This window comes from Netta rufina (genome assembly GCF_964035555.1).
Source record: "Netta rufina genome assembly, chromosome: 15".
In the NCBI taxonomy this organism is placed as follows: Eukaryota; Metazoa; Chordata; class Aves; order Anseriformes; family Anatidae; genus Netta; species Netta rufina.
In genome coordinates this window covers 845,527-864,163 of record NC_140138.1, presented here as the reverse complement: position 1 = coordinate 864,163, position 18,637 = coordinate 845,527, and the positions used below count along the sequence as shown (strand labels likewise).

Here is an 18,637-nt window from a genome sequence, read left to right as displayed (position 1 = left end):
ATATCAGAGTAATGGCTTTTTTTGGTTCCTTATGGAATCTGTTCTGAAGCTTGCCTGGTTCTCAAGATGTCATTCCTGTCCCCTTTAGACAAGTGGCTATAATGAAGCCAAAGTTGTACAAGTGGGGCTAAGGCTAAACCTACGAAGAAACTCTGACTCCTTTGTAAACTGTCTCAACCACTCAGTGGAATGTTAGCATTGCTAAAATTTCTAAAGTTAATTCATCTGAATGTTTCTAATGTCTATTGATGTTAAAAAGTGCTTTGGGGTTCCTCAGTGCTCAGGGGCACAATACACATTATGTCATATTTGCCCTGAGGCTTAGGAAGAGAAATTAGATAGGACAGTGTGCACCATAACTGCTGCCAGCTCTCTGAAGACCCTCTCGCTCACATCTACACCAATCACAAAATCTGTTTCCCCCCAGTATTTTTTGCCTAAGTATTTATAGTAAAGACAAGTTACAAACTGCATTCCTGGAGACTTCAGTGATACGAGTAACTGTAAGAACATTATGTTCAAAATCATAAACACTAATAGTGAATATAGTAAGATACAAGGACTCAAGGGAATTACAGATCAGTCTACGTGCTTAATACGTTGTTATTATTATCTATTTACATGAGATTTTTATTTACTTTAATACTGTAATTAATCTGGTAAACATTTTTAAAGCTTTTCGAAGCCATGATAGAAAACATTTATTTTAGCTTCCCAGTGAATGTAAAGCATTGCAAATATTTTGTAACAGTACTGTAGCATCTATGCCTATAACAGGATTTAAGGCTACTTTTAATTCTTGTTTTGGAGGAAAATATTGTATGAACTGAATATGAGCTTATATGGAAAGCATTTCATAAGCGTTGTTTGAAACCATTTAATTACACGTTAAAGGGCAAAAAGAGTAACCTGGTTGATCTCCACTATAGAGTCATGTTGGGTTTTGCAGTTTTAGGGTTTTGAGATCAATTCTGTCTAAAGCATGATGCAATGCTCAGAACACAGGAAAGAATATGTGTGTTTGTAATGAGAGCTTTCACCCTGTCTGCCATGAACCTGGAATTTACTGCACAGAGCTACTTCTCTCATTTGTTCATTTCCTCATTATTTTAATAGCTTTCAGCAGTAACAGTCAATGGGCTTGCAGCTTTTTAGACTTCTTTTTTGAATAAGTAAAATTACTGGCAAGATGTCAAATAATTTCTTGAATCTGGATTGTTAAATAGTGGATTAGACTTATTTGTAGGGTCTCTTTGTCTTATTATAGCTTAAGATGTTAGGTTAAGTTTAGGATGTTAAAGCCCACTTCTAGCTACCTTGAAAAAGCAACATTGAAATAAATGATAGAAAGGACAGCTTATTAAAAGGTCTTTAGGCATAAATTTGCTAATGGTGCTTCTCTGTTTTGCTTCAGGCTATTTCTTATGAGAGTAATGGACATTCCATATCTGAATTTGGAAGGACCAGACTGTAAGTAGTTTATTTCATTGTGAACTGTGGATGAATGTTACCACTGATGCTGTGACTTAAAAAAAAAAAAAAAAAAAAAAAAAAAAAAAAAGTAAAGCCCTGCAGGCCAATCAATCAAGTCTTTTACTAGGTGAAGGCTTAACTTACTACTTCTGTAATATGTCTTAGAGATGCATGAATGTCTTCAATAGTGCTTATAGTGCTTCCAGATGAGTAGCATTTCTATGGGAAGACATTTGCCACATCATGCATTGAAAAGCTTAGAATGAAGGATGACCCTTTGTTAAATACTAGCTTAATAGTATTAAAAAAAAAAAAAAAAGCAATTCTAGAAAGATAGAAGTAAATGCTAGAGAGGAAAATGCCTGCTGTAAAGGCATGTATGTAACTTTCATACATACTTTTAGTAGGTGTTTAGATCACTAATCAGTGGCTCTGCAGATCTATTGGAATGGTTATTTAATTATGTTACACACTTCTTTCTTCAGTTGTTCAGCACTGAGTGGAAGGATAGTGTAGTGTACTTTGGGTTACTGAGAGAAGACCAAGCTGCTAAGCTGTGAAGATTTTACTGCCACTTGCTAGTCAAATTGCAGGATTGTTTTGATGCTTTGCCAAGAAGAGTTGCCAAAGAGTCTGTCTCTGAAAGTCTGTCTCTTTTATCTGAAAGCATCTGCATCAATCTGTTAGGGCTTGCTTCAGCAAAGTCTGAACCAGGGATACTTTCTAAGCTTCAGAGAGGAAAGTATATGTAAGGTGGCACTTTGACTACTTTAGAAAGTTTATTTCCACTCTGAGATTTCAACACTACTGTAGGTTGGGGAAGCTAGCTGGTCATTTGTTGCTTGTAGGTTGTGTTTTTGTGGAGAAGTAAAGCCACACAAAGAATAAGGCTACACTTCTGAGGTAGGTATACTTAGTTTAGTTTGTTTGTTTAAAAAAGTGCAGTAAACTAGGTGACTGTTACAAATATTGTTGTGTTTGTCAGTTCATTTATTCTGTAGTATTATAGCCAGTTTGTGCAGTTTTTTCCAGAAAGATTGGAGTTCAGTAACACATGCTAGGTCAAATGGTACTGAATATATGAAAGTGACTTTCATGATCTTATTTTGTTACTGCGCTTTAAAAACTTCCTTAAAAAGATTGAAGTTTCCACCAAATAAAGTAGAATGTGATTCAAATATTTCTCACTTTGGTAGTTAGAAGGGATGGAGCTTTAAACAAAGGATTCAAAGTGAATTTTAAGAGTAAGATAATACTGGAGGCTTATGAGGAGTTTCTTGTCTCATTTAAAAAAAAAAAAAAAAAAGCATGTTGTGCCCTTTTTTGTTTTTTGAAGTAGTAGATTAAATCAACAAGACTTCACTTGTGCTCATGAAGTGATTATTTTCTTTAGCTGCTTCTGCTTCCATCCAGTCAGATGGTGAGGTGCTCATGAAAACCTGTAATTCGTTGACATGGAATTGCTAGCAAACTCATACTAGCCTGGCTCATTTTCAGTGAAATGGGTTAAAGCACTTACACAACTTGTGAGTTGCTTCTAAATTATATTTCAATTGCCATGATCAGACAGGTGACCACTTCATGTTTTTCTAAGCTGCATGGATTTCACTAACCAACCAAGTAGATATGTTGCAACATACCACAGGGTCATGTTCTGGTCTTCCATATTTTGGCAGCTCAAAAATCGGTCTCTTTACTTGGTTTTGCTCCACATCGGTAGTCTACTCAACACAAAAGTTTTGAAACCTATTTTCCACTGACTTCATTAAGCATTCAGTATTTTAGTCATGAGATGCTGAGTTAGGACTGTAATTTTTCCCGTTGGTGTGTTCATAGTGGAACTTCTGTGAAGATTTCTTTTAGTATTTTAACATTGTCTTGAGTTATTCTGCAATTATTTCTATAGAAAATAGATGCACTTAGAAATTGGTATTGTTGCCATGCCTTGTTTGTTTTAGGAACTTTTGTTTTACAGGCCTCCAAGTAGCTGCTGTGTCCTACTGACTTTACACAAGGGGTTCAAAAATTATTTGGGAATTAAAAATTATATGGGCATTTTAGAAGTGAGTGGGAAGGCTTAAAACTAAAGCCTATTAAAATCTGTGCCATCTATTCAGGAAACACTAACTATTGAAAGCTATGGTTCTCAATTTCATGCAAAAGTGAAAACCTTGGTTGGTGGAATAGAGAAACATACATCTGTTTTGCTATAATGCACATACCAGGCTAAGCAAATTTTGTTTATAACCACCAGCCAAAATTAAACTTCAGTAATTACTAATGCTTAGTTATTTGTGATGTGAGCAGTCCACAAGTCTTTTGTTCAGTAACAGTGCAAAGTTGCATCTTAACCAAATGTGGCAATAAAACCGAGCAGGTTTGCCCTTGCATAATTGGGTTAAGTACACGTGAAACCTGAATATAGCAATAATAAGTGGTTGGTGGAGTGATTTTTGGACGTATGCACTATGAGTAAGGTCCACTGTGAAAAACTATCCTATTTTAATGCTGAGAACAAATGACATCAGAAACTAGAGAAGTTCATATCAAAAAACGATTCAGGAGTGAAATTCACTGTGGTGAGTCACTCGCATATCTGTATACCAAAGAGGAGAGACTCTTTTCCTGAGTGTTTTTCATTGTGGTTAAGTAAAAATCTTATATAATTCTGTCACAGAATCACAGAATTGTCAAGATTGGAAGAGATTTCAAGATCATCGAGTCCAACCTCTGACCTAACACTAACAAGTCCTCCAATAAACCATATCACTAAGTTCAACATCTAAACGTCTTCTAAAGACCTCCAGGGATGGTGAATCCACCACTTCCCTGGGCAGCCCATTCCAGTGCCTAACAAACCTCATAGGAAAGTTCTTCCTAATATCCAATCTAAACCTCCCCTGGCACAACTTTAGCCCATTCCCCCTCATCCTGTCCCCAGGCATGTGGGAGAATAGACCAATCCCCACCTCGCTACAGCCTCCTTTAAGGTACTTATAGAGAGCGATAAGGTGGCTCCTGAGCCTCCTCTTCTCCAGGCTGAACAATCCCAGCTCCCTCAGCTGCTCCTCATAAGACTTGTTCTCCAGACCCCTCACCAGCTTTGTTGCCCTTCTCTGGACTCGCTCAAGCACCTCCATGTCCTTCTTGTAGCGAGGGGCCCAAAACTGAACACAGTACTCGAGGTGCGGCCTCACCAGAGCCGAGTACAGGGGGGCAATCACTTCCCTAGCCCTGCTGGTCACACTGCTTCTTATACAAGCCAGGATGGAGTTGGCCTTCTTGGCCACCTGAGCACACTGCTGGCTCATATTCAGCCAACTATCCACCAGTACTCTCAGGTCCTTCTCTGCCAGGCAGCTTTCCAACCACTCATCTCCCAGCCTGTAGCTCTGCTTGGGGTTGTTGCGCCCCAGGTGCAGGACCTGGCACTTGGCCTTGTTGAACTTCATGCAGTTGACCTCAGCCCCTCAGTCCAGCCTATCCAGATCCTCCTGCAGAGCCTTCCTACCCTCAAGCAGATCGACACACACACCTAACTTGGTGTCGTCTGTAAACTTACTGAGGCTGCACTTGATCCCCTCATCCAGATCATTGATCAAAGAGGACTGGCCCCAGTACCAAACCCTGGGGAATAGTTGTGTGTAGTTATGTCTTGAATTGCCTTTAAGAAATTGGTGCAGTAAATCATGTACACCAGAGGTTTATTTGGTGCCTCTTTGTTAGAGGTTGGCCTCTCCTGGTGTAGTTTTAATTTAAAGAAGTCTGTTAGTGTGTATATTCTAGCTTGTGCCTACTGTTATGTAAAAAACTACATTGAACATTGTTTCACAGTAAGTTTTTTTTATTGACAGAAAAATGGTATCATTGAATTATTGCTAACGATTTGCTTAAATTAGAGTTAGAGCACGAGGAGGATGTTTTTTTTTTTTTCTGTCCTAGAACTTGCCACAAAAGATGTGAATTACATGCAGCAGGAACTGCCCACAAAATGCTGCCTCAATTCCTTGTACTAGCTTATCTGTATATCTACTTCATGCATAATTGCAAACATGTTTTCACTAGTGCCTGATGTAGTTTTATAAGTCTTGTCGTGTTTTCTTTAAAAAATAAATAATAATAAAAAAAATTAAAGCTATGGGACCATATTAGGTAATTTTTCTTTTAGGGTTTTCTAAAGATACCAGTGGTATTTCTTATTCTAATAAGTAACTTCTTGTTTTGCAGTACAGCCTAAACGAGATCATGTTCTTCATGTTACTTTTCCCAAAGAGTGGAAGACGAGTGACCTTTACCAGCTTTTCAGTGCCTTTGGTGAGTAATATGATCTATACTTACTTATATCTTTTCTTTTCCTCTTTTGTTAGCAAGTACCTCTGGGTTTATTTTTAATTTGTGGATGCAGATTTATTCCTAGTATAGGCAACGATAAGTGATCTTTAGTGATTTTGAATGGTGTCCTGTGGACTTGTTTTGTAGTGATGTGTTGAAAATGTCTGCCTTGCTGACCTGCTCTTTAGAAATCTTTGTTACCTGGTGCTTGTTCCCTACTGTGGACCTTTGACCCTTTTTTTCATAGCGTCTCCTGGGAGGAGTTAAGGTTTTACTATATAGGTGGCTGAAGGGAATGGGAAAGATAGATCAAGATCTGAGGAATAAGGTTCATCCCATCGGGTACTTAAAGCAAAACAGCAACTTACGTGTGTTTAGTCAAGCAAGCTTTAAAATTTGATTTCGATACTGTGAACACCATTCAAGTTGGAGGAAACAACAATAACAACAAAAGCTATCAATAACTGGCTAGTCCTATTACTCCTCTACTAAGTAATAGTGTATATAATTTAAGGACATGGAGGTCCTTTGTAACTAGCATTGATCTCTTGATATGCAATTCTTGCAACAGAAAGCATTGGTTGTGCCTTGTGCTGTTAAAACAGAACAGGAGTGATCTTTCATAGGTCTGTAGCCTTATGTTGGTTGTTGTTTCCAAGATTTTTATTGTAGACTAGTTTCTAGTTGCTTACAGATAAGTAAGGTAATACTTCAAAAGACATCTTCTGGTCTTGCAAGTAGAAAAGTGACTAACTGGTTCTGTCTGTATTATGAAATGGACCTTTCCCCTTTTGGAGAAAAGCAAATGAAGAGATTGCTGTGGCTAGTACTTGATCAGTATATACTGTAGGTGTTTCAAAATGTTTGATTTTCCATGTTTAATGACTTAAGTCAGAGTTTGCAGTTTGGCGAAAAGATACAGGGCAAGCCTGAAACTAACCTCCACTGACAAAATTACTATGCTAACCATGAGGATATTTAATTACAATTAGAGGGATAGAAGTCCTTCAGAATAATCTGTTGTTACTCTTGGGCTTGCTGTAGATTGCCACTCTGATTTACATAGTGATAGCATTTGTCTCTTCTTCACCTATAATTATGATTCAGTATTCTATGCAGGGTCTCTGAACGTATAAAAATTGACTTGTTTCTTTCTGACTTGATCTGCTCTGCAGTATGATGCCATTATGATGCAGAATAGAACTTAATATTCCCATTTGGTAAGTCTAGAATATAGAAAGGTGCTGAGATTCTTCAAGAGGTGGACTTACAGGATTAAGAACCTGTACAGTTTGGTATTATTTCTATAGGCTTTTGAAGGCTCAGCTATGTAACTTACTTTAACAATTCCTTCTTTTCAGTGCTGTTATGAAACGCGAGTATGTATCACTACCACCAGGTGTCAGGCTTACACATCTGAAATATTGAACAATTTTGAAATTGTTATTTCTCTAGTTTTTACGGATTCCAGAGCTGTGTGTTATTTCTCTAGTTTTTATGGATTTCAGATCTGGATTTACAAATTCATGGTATTTGGAAAGTGCTTAATTCACATTTTATTTTAGGTCTTATTGCCATGCAAACTGCAGGTGATGTCTTCCAAAATTCTAAGAGCACCCATGCTTTTTCAGCTGTAGCTGGACAGAGACACAGAGTATGGGGTGATGTGAGGTTGACTTGCCAGAAGCCAAAAATCATGGCAGCAACAGATATCAATTACCCCAATTACAACAGACATCAATTATCCCAATTTACAATGCCATTTGAATGAACGTGGTTTTAAATTAAACTTTTACTTGAATTATAAATCAATTGTTAAATTAAATAGCAACCTTAATCTGATGTTATAGAAAAATCATTTTGAACTTGTTTTAGTCTAGTACAAATTGAAGCAGAGTTGTAATCTTCCTTTAACTCTCTGATGAAAGCAGTGAGACAGCTGAAGGGACTGCAGTGTCAAACTTGGTACTATTTTACATTCCCTACTCTAGAAGGGGTGCTCATGATTTTGAAGTCTTTCAGTACTGTATGCATACCAAGTGGATACCTGTTCATGCAAGATGTTTTTACAGTCTCATGAGTGAATGTAATTTCACTGTACAAGTACTTTCAGGAGTCAAACCCCTGTATTACACTTTGTGAGAATATGAGAGTAATCTCTCTCTGAGAGAGAGGGGAACACTGGTATAGTGTAGTTCATGGAATCATAGTGATTGTAATGCATAAATTGCTTTTAAATGTAACCAGTCCTTTTGTGTGTTTAAACCTTGTGCTGGTAGTCCAAGCTACTACATATGTGAGTTTTAAATGACCTTTTTAAAATGAATCATAGAATCTCAAAATTGGATTTGTTCCATACACTATGATACTTGTTCTTGTTTCCCCCTGTACTTTTATCTCCCTGTTTAACTCCGCTTAAGAATAAAATATATAAAAAAAAAAAAACTTGAAAAATATCCCCTTCAAAGGTAATGAATATAGTATAACAAAAATTTCTAGCACACAGTATATGCAAAGTATTCTCCTACAGCATGCATTCATATAGACATTTGAGCTTTGTATAGTGTTTTTTTATTATTATTATTTGTATTATTTTTATTTTAATCTTATATTCCTCTATGGATTTCTGGCCTTTCTTCCCCCTCCTCATGCCAACATTTCCTTCAGCTGTTCTTGCTTTCTTTGTACTGTCTTCCAGCCAGAAAGGTAGAAGCCCTGTTAACCCTTCTCAGTTAATGTTTGCGTTTAACATAGGCTTCAAGCCTTCTTCACAGAATAAAAGATTCAGCAGTTTCTTTTGTCTGAAGTAGTGAGTGTTAATTTCTTTTAATTTTTTATTTTTTGTTAAAGAAGATCCATATAATCTTTAATATCTGTGCTGAGGCTTTAGTTGTAAGTAGCAGCTGATTAGAAATTTATAAGAATAGTTAGTTATACATGATATTAACTGTTCTGTGACAACTGCCTTTCGTTTTAAAACTTCACATATTTTATTAAATGTGTCTTAGTTGTTTAGTAACGAAATAGTGAATTCCCCCTGTATGTCCTTCATATGGTTTATGTTCTTGTATCTTCCCCATAAATATGCACGAGCATCTCTCTAAGAATTTCTCTTAAGTCTGAATCCTAGTTTACTTAGTCTCTTATACAGAAGACTTTCCGTACCTTTTATCATTGTGGTACAAAAAAAATGAAGAAAACCCTGTCTGAATGACATGATTTAACAGTATAATTTTATTCTATAGATTTTAATGTTGTTTGCTTATTTGTATGTATTTATATAGAAAGGTTTAAAATTTATTTGTTTAAAATAATAATAAAACCCAAACACACACATTACTTTCCACCTTCATCTCAGAAGCAACAAATCAGGTTTTAATCTAGCTAGGTGAAGATCTCTTTATTTCAAGTTCTAATACTTTATTTGACATTAACTTTTTTTTAGCAAGGGACTTTTGCCTGTAGTAGTGTAGTAGCAAATAGACAAGGGTCATTTAGCTAGCAGTGGTCATTTCAAAGTATTGAAGGCATTTGACCTATTATGAAAGTGCAGAAGAAGAAATCTTCTGTTTTAGTTCTCTAGAGAGAAATATTTTAGTATTCTAGAAGTATTCTATTACATTGCTGAATGTTGCTTTTTTGGATTAGCCTTGCAGTAAGCTGGCATGCAGCTATGTTGATTGTTTAATATTGCACTTCAAGTACAGATGCATTTGCTTTTCAGATCTGTTTTGTCCTTTCACCATACTTTTGAAATACACAATATTTACTGAGTACCTAGCAATACTTCTGGATGGCCTCATTTATCAATCTTGTTTCTTAAATTACTATTTCTTAACAAAAAAAATAAAAATAAAAAGGCAACATATCTGAACAGAGTGTTTGTTAAGCATGGAGAATTGTGAAAGACCATTTGTTGCAGTTCTCTTTAGACTGCAGCTCAGTGTTCGCTCTTTAATGTTTGACATGCTCTTACAATTATATATTTAAACTGAATAAATGTAAGTATAAAGATAGTAAGTATAAAGATATGTTGGCAGGTATTGAAACCCTTAATTATCTAAAATACCAAAGCCATTTAGAGTGCACCAGCCTTACAGTAGCAATGAATAAATGTCTGATCCTGAAATCATGTGCCATCATTAGATTTGATTTTTATTTACTTATTTTTAATTGGTACTTAATGGAAACATGGGCACTGATGTCCATTTGGTATCAGCTAAATTCATTCAAGAGATTTTTGGTCCATCGCTGATCCTCTGTGCTGTTTTATTCTAAGGATAGATACATTTGTAAGTTATGCAGGATAATTTTTCTTTCTGGTCTTTTTTGTTGTCTGCTCAAGATAGATAATGGAATTCATTAATTTCCATATAGGAGAGGGACAGAATCTGGACAGCGCTTAGGTCTTGCAGAATTATGGAAGAATATGTCAGCTGTCTCAAAAAAAAAAATCTTAAATTGTAATTAGAAAAAATTGTAATTTGAAAAATTTGCGAAAAAGGAGGACTCAATATTTAAAGAAATTTGGAGCAGTAAGTTGCCAATGTCCTTAGTGCAACGGTAATTTTTGCAGTAGTTTCTAATATTTAAAGAAAGCTATCAAACATACACTAATTTTGAGCTGCAATTTTAAATCAGCTTCGGCAGTTCCCATGTTGTGAAATGTTAAGTTGCCTAGATCTTGTTCTCCATAGAGTAAAGATCCTTACCCATAGGCAGTGAAGACCTGTGTTTTTCAAGACTGAATTATTAGAAATTTGCCTTATGAAGTGTTTAAAGAAATTCTAACATTTGCCTTCTCAGTGAAAGCTGCTCTTACTAGCAGCCTTAGCTCTTTAATATAGGAAAATGTCAGAAACCATACTGATTTGAGTATGGTTTTGGCAATGATCAAAATGATCACAACTTAAAGTTCTAAATAGCTGGCTACTCATGTATAGCATGCAAACTAAATCTAACTAGGCTTTTATTTTTTTATAATTAGAAAATCTGCTTATTATCTGGCTGGATTTCAGAAGAGACTTCTCTAACCTTGTAACCTGTAATTAAATTAAATTTTAATAGATTAGACATCTGAAAACAAAAAGCGTTTTAAGTCAGTTTGCATCATTTTTTTAACCTTGTAATGTCTGAAGGTTGAACAGTGATGTAACCTTATATAAACTTGATTTCCTTAGTCTCCCTGAAAAAAAGTTCTAGCAATTTTCAGTATCTGAAGTATTGTAGTGGGTTTACGTGGCAAGGTTTTGGTAGCAGGGAGCCATAGGGGTGGTTTCTGTGAGAAAGATCTAGAAGCTGCCTCATGTTTGGGAAGGGCCCCATTGTTTTCCAGATCTGAGCCAATAAGCAATGTTGTTTGCGCCTCTGTGAGAGCATATTTAAGACAGGGAAAAAACGCTGCGCCAGACAGCAGCCGGGAGAGTCAAGGGAGTGAGAAACAGCCTTGCAGGTGCCAAGGTCAGTGTAGAGGGAGGGGGAGAGGTGCTCCAGGCGCCGGAGCAGAAGTCCCCTGCGGCCTGTGGTGAGGACCATGGTGAAGCAGGATGTCCCCCTGCAGCCCATGGAGTACCACGGTGGAGCAGGGTTCCATGCTGCAGCCCGTGGAGGAGACCACGGTGGAGCAGGTGGCCCTGCACCGACGGAGGCTGCCGCCTGTGGAAGACCCCTGCCGGAGCAGATTCCGGGCCGGACCTGTAGCCCGTGGAGAGGAGCCCACGCAGGAGCAGGTGACCCGGCAGGAGCTGCTGCCCGTAGGGGAGCCAGGTTGGAGCAGTTTTCTCCTGAGGGACGGACCCTGTGGTACGGACCCATATCTGGAGCAGTTCTGAAAGAGCTGCTGCCTGTGGGAAGCCCACGCCGGATCAGTTCATCAAGGACTGCATCCCGTGGGTGGGACCCCACAGCACAGGGGACGAGAGTGACCGAGAAGGAGCGGCAGAGAAGAAGTGCTGTAGACTGACCATAACCCCCATTCCCCCGTTCCCCTGCGCCGCTCAGGGGGAGGAGGTGGAAGAGGGTGGATGGGGGGGAAGGTGCTTTTGGTTTGCTTTTTCCTTTGTTTTCTCACTTCTCTAGCTTGTTAGTAATAGGCAATAAATCTTACTATCTCCTTATGCCGAGTCTGTTTTGCCCGTTACAATAATTACTGAGTGATTTTCTCGTCCTTATCTCAACCCTTGAGCCCCTTTTCACATATTTTCTCCCCGTTCCTCTTTGAGGAGGGGGAGTGAGAGAGCGGCTGTGGTGGAGCTCGGCTGCCCACTCGAGCGGAACCACGACAAGTATACAAACAATAAAGCACTTAGATAAGGACAGGAGATGTAAAGGGATTTCAGACTACAGTAAGTCCTTGTGTCTCGGATGAGAATCCTTGCTTATGCTTTTGCTTGTTTGTAAGCTCTTTTTGTGCTAATGTGACATTAAAATGGAATCGGAAATGGAATTGCTGCTTGATGAGTGGAGGAATGTTTTTCCAGTCACTGTTCCATGGTAACAGCTTCCAAATGAGGTGCACAGTTGCATTTGTCCTCGTATTTACTCAAATTAAGTTTTCATTGCACATCCAGGAAATTGTGTGTAGTATGGCACAAACCAGATTTTGATGATTTATAGTGTTATAATACCTAGAGTTCTCCGCTTGTGTGAACCATCTTCTACCCCCATGCCCCATTCTTCTACTGGAATCCCTTATCTTGCATGTCTGTATGAGGAAAGAAACTGAGTGATAACTTAGCCATTCCATGCTGTGTCTTCAGGAAATGTTGCAGTTCTGAAGGATGCAGAGGTTTTTAAACCCAAAAAGCTGTTCTTTTTCTCGGTACAGAGCTGAAACTTCCTAGCAAAATTGCTTCAAATTTTTGTTTCAGTATTATACAGGACACGTGGAAGGAGGAATAAAAAAAACCAAAACACTAAGATTACTTGAATTGCTAAAAGACTGGGGGGTGAAGCTGAAGCTATGAAGAAGCAGAAATCCTATAGGATCAGAAAGGTGTTACGCATCTCTTACGTTTTTCCTTTTGGCCCTTACTAAGAGGGTTTAATAGTAAACAGAATGAACATGCAGCCCTAATGGCCACTGCTTTCTGAACAGTTCCAGGCTTGTAATTATACACCTTTACCACGGACTCCTGTTGACAAAAAAAGATATTCTCTGCTGAAAATATGCTTAGTTGACTATTTTGTCTTCCATGGCCCAGCATATAAAATACGTGACCAATTTTGAGACCTTCTTTTTTTGTGGTCATAACCATTTCTTTTGCTTTTTATAGGTAACATTCAGGTGTCGTGGATAGATGACACATCAGCATTTGTATCATTAAGCCAGCCAGAACAAGTACAAATAGGTAAGTGTTTCTGAAATTACTTCAGTACTAAGCTAGGACTTCAGCTATCTCTTGTAAAATCCTCCAGGCTAACAGTGTCTGCGATTCGAATGGCAAAGCCACTGAGCTAGTCCAGATCCTTTAGGAGGAACAAAACTCATACTACCTGCATGTGTTGCAGCAAAGACAACAAGCCCAAACTGGATTTAGTTGACAGTTTTCCATGACCCTCCTAGGAGCCGAACCTGTAAGTAGAGTATGGCTACTTTTTTCACTTGATGCAGTGTTGTTTTCTTTTAAAGTTATTTACTGTCACTCTGCACAAAGCAAAACTATCAGGACTTTTATGATCTGTTTTTGCCTCCAGATATCCGTGGGACTGATGCATGTTTGATTTCTTTCCATTTGCAAGTGAAAGCTGCAGTAGAAAGCCTTTTTGTGTGTTGTAGAGCACATGTAAAATAACTTAAATCTCATAACTCAGTCTGGATGCTAATGTGTCTACAATTTGTGTATTAATAAACATGCAAAGTCTCCAGATTTTTTTTTTAATCTTCATTCGAACTTTTGAGCTGAGCTTAGCTTTGAGACAAATCAATGGAGATAAGACCTACAGGAAATGCACGTTTAACTTTCTTGGAAGTTGTTTTTGTATTTTTTCATATTGCTTCATGTTTCATTATTCAGTAGATTTATATATTTTGGATTTTAGGAGAGGAGTTAGTTTTAAAGAAAAAACTGCGTGACTGTATAAACAACTTGTAAACCTGAGTTCCTAATTCATATAATTACTATAGATAGTAACATGTTACTTAAGTATTGTGCAAGGTAACACTCTTGAGCAAGCATCAAAAATTAGCCAAATATATTTGTAAATGCTTTGGGAATTAGATAATCCCATTTCACATTGTATAGATCAGTGAACATCATACCTCATGTTCAGATTATCCACTTGCTTTGCACAGTAAAGGATAAATTGTTATAGTTACTGTGTTCATTCTGTTTCCATATCCGTGTCTGTTCTGTTTACACTGTCTATAGGAAAGAGTTGGCTTTAACATGCCAGTCAAAAGAAGCATGAGAAGATAGTCTAGGGTGTATCTGGTGCTAGGAAAGCTATTCAGATGGTGATTCTTGCACCTGAGGAGTGAGAGGAGATAGTAGTAATTGGGTTAAGTATCATTTAATGGCTAATGAGAGCATAAATGTAAGTAAAATCGGAGCTGAATGGAACAATGAGCATGAGGTTAAATAAAATGCCAAGAACTGGAGGATTTAGGAGGACAATTATTTGGTCAGAGCAAAAAGCAAGTTGCTTGATTCTAATTAGTAGCAAACAGAATGGTTTTAGTAGCAGTGGTTTGTATAGAATGAAATGAGACTGGGGCAAGTATTGCATAGTAGTAATGTTTGCATATAGGGCAAAGAACGGACTACTGTTGTGGTTGAGGAGGGGTAACAGACTCTTGAAAAGATTGGAATTACTGGATTTAGTTGAGCATGTTTATGGTTGTTTTTGTTTTAAGCTTTTAAGAGGTGCAAGCTAATGTGGCTGTTTACATGGGTTATGAGGATCCTGTAGATTGTAGTGAGTTACAAACTTTCATAAGGCTGTCTGACATTACTTCTCTGCTCAGATGCACATGGTAAAAAAATGAAAAGTGACAAATGTCTCTGAATTTACTGGAAGTATTGCTTCCAGTTATGAAGAAAAGCAGTTTGTTTTTCAGATATTTTTTATTTAGTTGACTGTATTTGGATCCATGAGCCCTTAGTGGTTTCTGGATTGAGGAACTACCCATAAACTTACTGCTGAGAACAATGACTGGAAATAGACCATTGTACATGATAGTTCTACGAGTGTCATCCTTATTTATTCAAATGCTCATGTCAAATGCTGTGGAGCCAGTAAGAATAGCAGTGTAGATAACACTTTTGATTAAGTGACTGAAATCTTATCCCACTTTAGAATTATTCTGTGTGAATTCCCACACTTAAGTTCTAAAAAGAAAAAGCAGTAGAAAAACCCACTGAGATCACCATTATCTGTCTTACAAAGCTAAAATAAAGAAGCTTTCAGGTTTAGGATGCATAAATACTGCGTTATTATCTAATTCTTTAACATTCTCCGAGTATTTATCATACTTCCTCATACATACTTATCTCTGCAGAGAGTTATGAGTACATCAGCCTCCCTATAGCAGAAAGAGCATTGTTGACCCAGCCTATATTTAGGCAAATGGACCATATAACTCCTAGTGAGAAGTTACAAATAAAGAATTATGTCAAAACAAAAGTGGTCCTCTTTTAGCTAGCTGTGTAACTTGCTGACACTCCTTGCATGTCATCATCTCCGCATTATAGTCAGCGGTGCTACCAGCACGCCATGCAGTAGTGAGCACGTTAGAAGTTTAGACTTAATCTAAATTATGTTCAGTAGAAGTGTACTCTGGGCTGTGTATTTGCAAATGATGTTTGTGAAGTAGGAACTTATCTGAAATGTCTGCAACTTTTTATTTCAGACTGATTAATCTTACTCAGTTTGGTCTCGATGTGCGAGGTATATGCTGAGAAAGAATTGAATGAAGGGTTGGAATTGTGTCACCTTTTTGCATTTCCAAAAGGATTTGTCTTTGTGGTGAATTACAACATTTTTTTTTTTTTCTGGTTTTAAGTTGATACCTTCATGTACAGGATATCTGTAAATCACAAAAGCAACTTTCTCTCTGTACATTTTCCACCGCCTTTTCAAACTGCTTGCTTGTTTCTCTGGACACGACTTCCAAGGCTATTAGTTTTATATATATACTTGTGTGCATGTACGTGTATACACACATAGTGCTACAGTAACTTCCCCACTACTATCAACTGAGTTAATAGCCCATTGTGTGCCAAGCATTCAGACACATTCACCACCATCACAATTTCTTTTTGTTTTCAAGTTCATTTTGTTACAGCAAATAGATATTCTGCAGACATTCAGTTCTTTCCACAATATATAAACTGAATCTTTCTGGCACCTGTGTCTTTCTTTTTAATGCATTAACAAACTGGGAGGCTTGTTCTGTGGCCTATGTGCTAGGAAACAAGTTATTTATTTGAAAGCTCAGGTGATTATAGTTTTCATAGATTTTTATGAAGTCAGGTTAGTAAAATCTTATATACTGAAAGTATTCAGCCAGCCAAGCTGATAAACTACAGCAACTTCAATTACCAAAAAGCTGTGCGATTTTTACTGTAAAATTGCTTGTCTCTTGTTTTTTGCTGTAATAAATAAATCATAAAATCAATTCTGTTATTCTATTTCCTGATTTAAAATTCTTTAATGAACGGCTTTGGCAATAAAAGTCACTACTCGTCCTCGTGATTTAGTGGGCTGTGTTTAGGTAAAGAACCTAGGAAAAACTAATGATGTGGCCTGTTTTGAACCTGTTTATATAAATATGTCTGCATCTTCTGGACTATAAAACAAAACAAACAAACAAAAAAAAACCAAACAACATCAGAGCTGTCAAACAATGTGATACAAAGCAAGATGTTGCTGCAGACATATGTTTATGCTTACCTCTTAAGAGTTGCTTCTGGCTTTGAGTTGGTATTAATACATGTAACACGTGCAACAAAAACATTTATGGAAAATAAATGAAATGAGAACATGATGGATGTGTGGAAGTTTCCCCATATTTATAGGGTGGTTAGATTTGGCCTCAGATATGAGTTTAAACACTGTAAAAAAAAAAAAAAAATTCAGATTTGTTTTGAATCCTTTTAATGAGGAGAATGTGTGGGAAAAATTATGAAAATCTGATTTGTTCTATAATAATCTGGATGGAGTGTTAACTGATTGGATGCCTACCAATTTTTTTTAAATGTCGTTCAGATTTGGAAAGTATCCTTATTTTTCAGTTGCAGCAGTAATTCAAATACTGAATATTGGACTGAAATAATGTGCAGTTATAAAATTGAACAGCAGATCATTTGAAGGCTGATTCGCAGGCACCCCTGCATGGGTGTGCTCAGGATAGCCAGTTGATACAGTTGGTTTGTACGTTACAAACTTTCCTCTTCTGCCTTTTTCTTTTTTCATCCTTGTAGGTGTTAAAAAAAAAAAAAAAAAAAAAAATGTTGACATCTGTGATTACTCATACAATGAGTTTGGTATATAAAGGTGGCACTGAAGTTGTGATGGTCTCGTGTCCCAGTTACAGTGTATCTGTGCTGCTGCTGTAGGCTGTGCCAATCAACATGCCCAGCTGGGTGTGATAATGCCAGAGCAGGTTCTTTGGGAGCAGACAGCTGGCATGCAGATGGTGAAGGAAATGGAAGGTGTGGTGATGTGAATGGGCAAAGACTAAGAAGGGACAATAAAAGATGGGAGGACTGTTTCAGGGTTTGGGGCCAATCTGTTGCTTGCTTGTCAGCTACCCATCTCCTCCATTCCAGAGATGGGAGCCCAAGTCCCTCTCTTAAATCAAACATCCTGCCCCTACAAGAAGCCGTCTCTTCCACAACTGTTCTCACTTTCCATCTGAGTCACGGGAAGGAAGAACAGAAAAGAAAAGGTGGTGGTTGGTTCCATACTAGACTGAGACAGGATGGCAGGGGAGAATGTTGCTGGTAGGTGGGAAGGGGCAGAGTCTTGATGCAATATTGCTTGTCCCTGTGTGGGGACTCTTCCTCCCAAAAATGAGAATTCTGAAGGCCCTCAGGTTGAGCCCTGCCCTGTAGGAAAACTGTCCTAAGGCAGCTGTGTTGGTCTCTATGGTCAATCTGAGATAAATACATGTATTTTAAAAACATCATTAAAACACACAAAAGCAACAAACAAAAAAAAACCCTAGGTGAGTGCATGGGTGCAGTCAGACTTTTGTTTCAATGAAATACATGTAAGACACTCCTGAAATTTGATGAGTGGAATAAATGAATGCAAAAAGATCTCAGATGGTTCCACAGGTGTGATTGGTCAAGTTACTGCTTCCATTTGGACACAATTAGTGCCAGGATTTCTCAGTTCTTAAGAGCTATATTCAGTTCCCCAAACTGTGTGCTAGCCTGTATTTACTGTGCAAGTGCTAGTTTTACATAACCGATGTGTGCTGTGCTTTGGAAATTTTAACCAGTTTCTGATTTACTGAGTCATGTTGACCTGTTTGTCTAGCAGTATAGCAGTAAGATGTTGCAAGATTTATGCAGCTGTTCAAAAACTAATCAAAAGAATTGAATAAATATTCAGTATAAATGAATAATAAAGTGACCTCTTTGCTTGAATTCTCAAGCTGAAACAATTGCTTTGGTATAAAACAGCTTCTGTTAGCTCAATATCCCATTGTTGGAACCATTTAGCTGTGAATGGGTTTCCTAAAAGCATCTGCCTAAATTATTTATTAGCTGGCTTTTTGTAAGTGTTTCTGAGGTTAAAAAAAATATAACGTCTTTGAAATTTTTTGCTTTTCATTTGAGATTAATTTCTACCTGATGAGGAGGGGATTTTTTTCTTCAGTTTG

The 18,637-nt window shown here is 37.5% G+C and overlaps 1 protein-coding gene across 3 annotated transcripts in view; it reads left to right on the top strand.

The window, feature by feature from the left end:
* Positions 1–18,637, top strand: part of PARN (poly(A)-specific ribonuclease) — a 66,679-nt gene that overhangs the window by 23,658 nt on the left and 24,384 nt on the right. For all 3 annotated transcript variants that reach the window (XM_084296329.1, XM_084296331.1, XM_084296330.1), the window contains 3 exons: positions 1,415–1,470; positions 5,701–5,787; positions 13,080–13,154. In XM_084296329.1, coding sequence (XP_084152455.1) covers positions 1,415–1,470; positions 5,701–5,787; positions 13,080–13,154 — 218 coding nt within the window. The remainder of the gene's footprint in view (positions 1–1,414; positions 1,471–5,700; positions 5,788–13,079; positions 13,155–18,637) is intronic.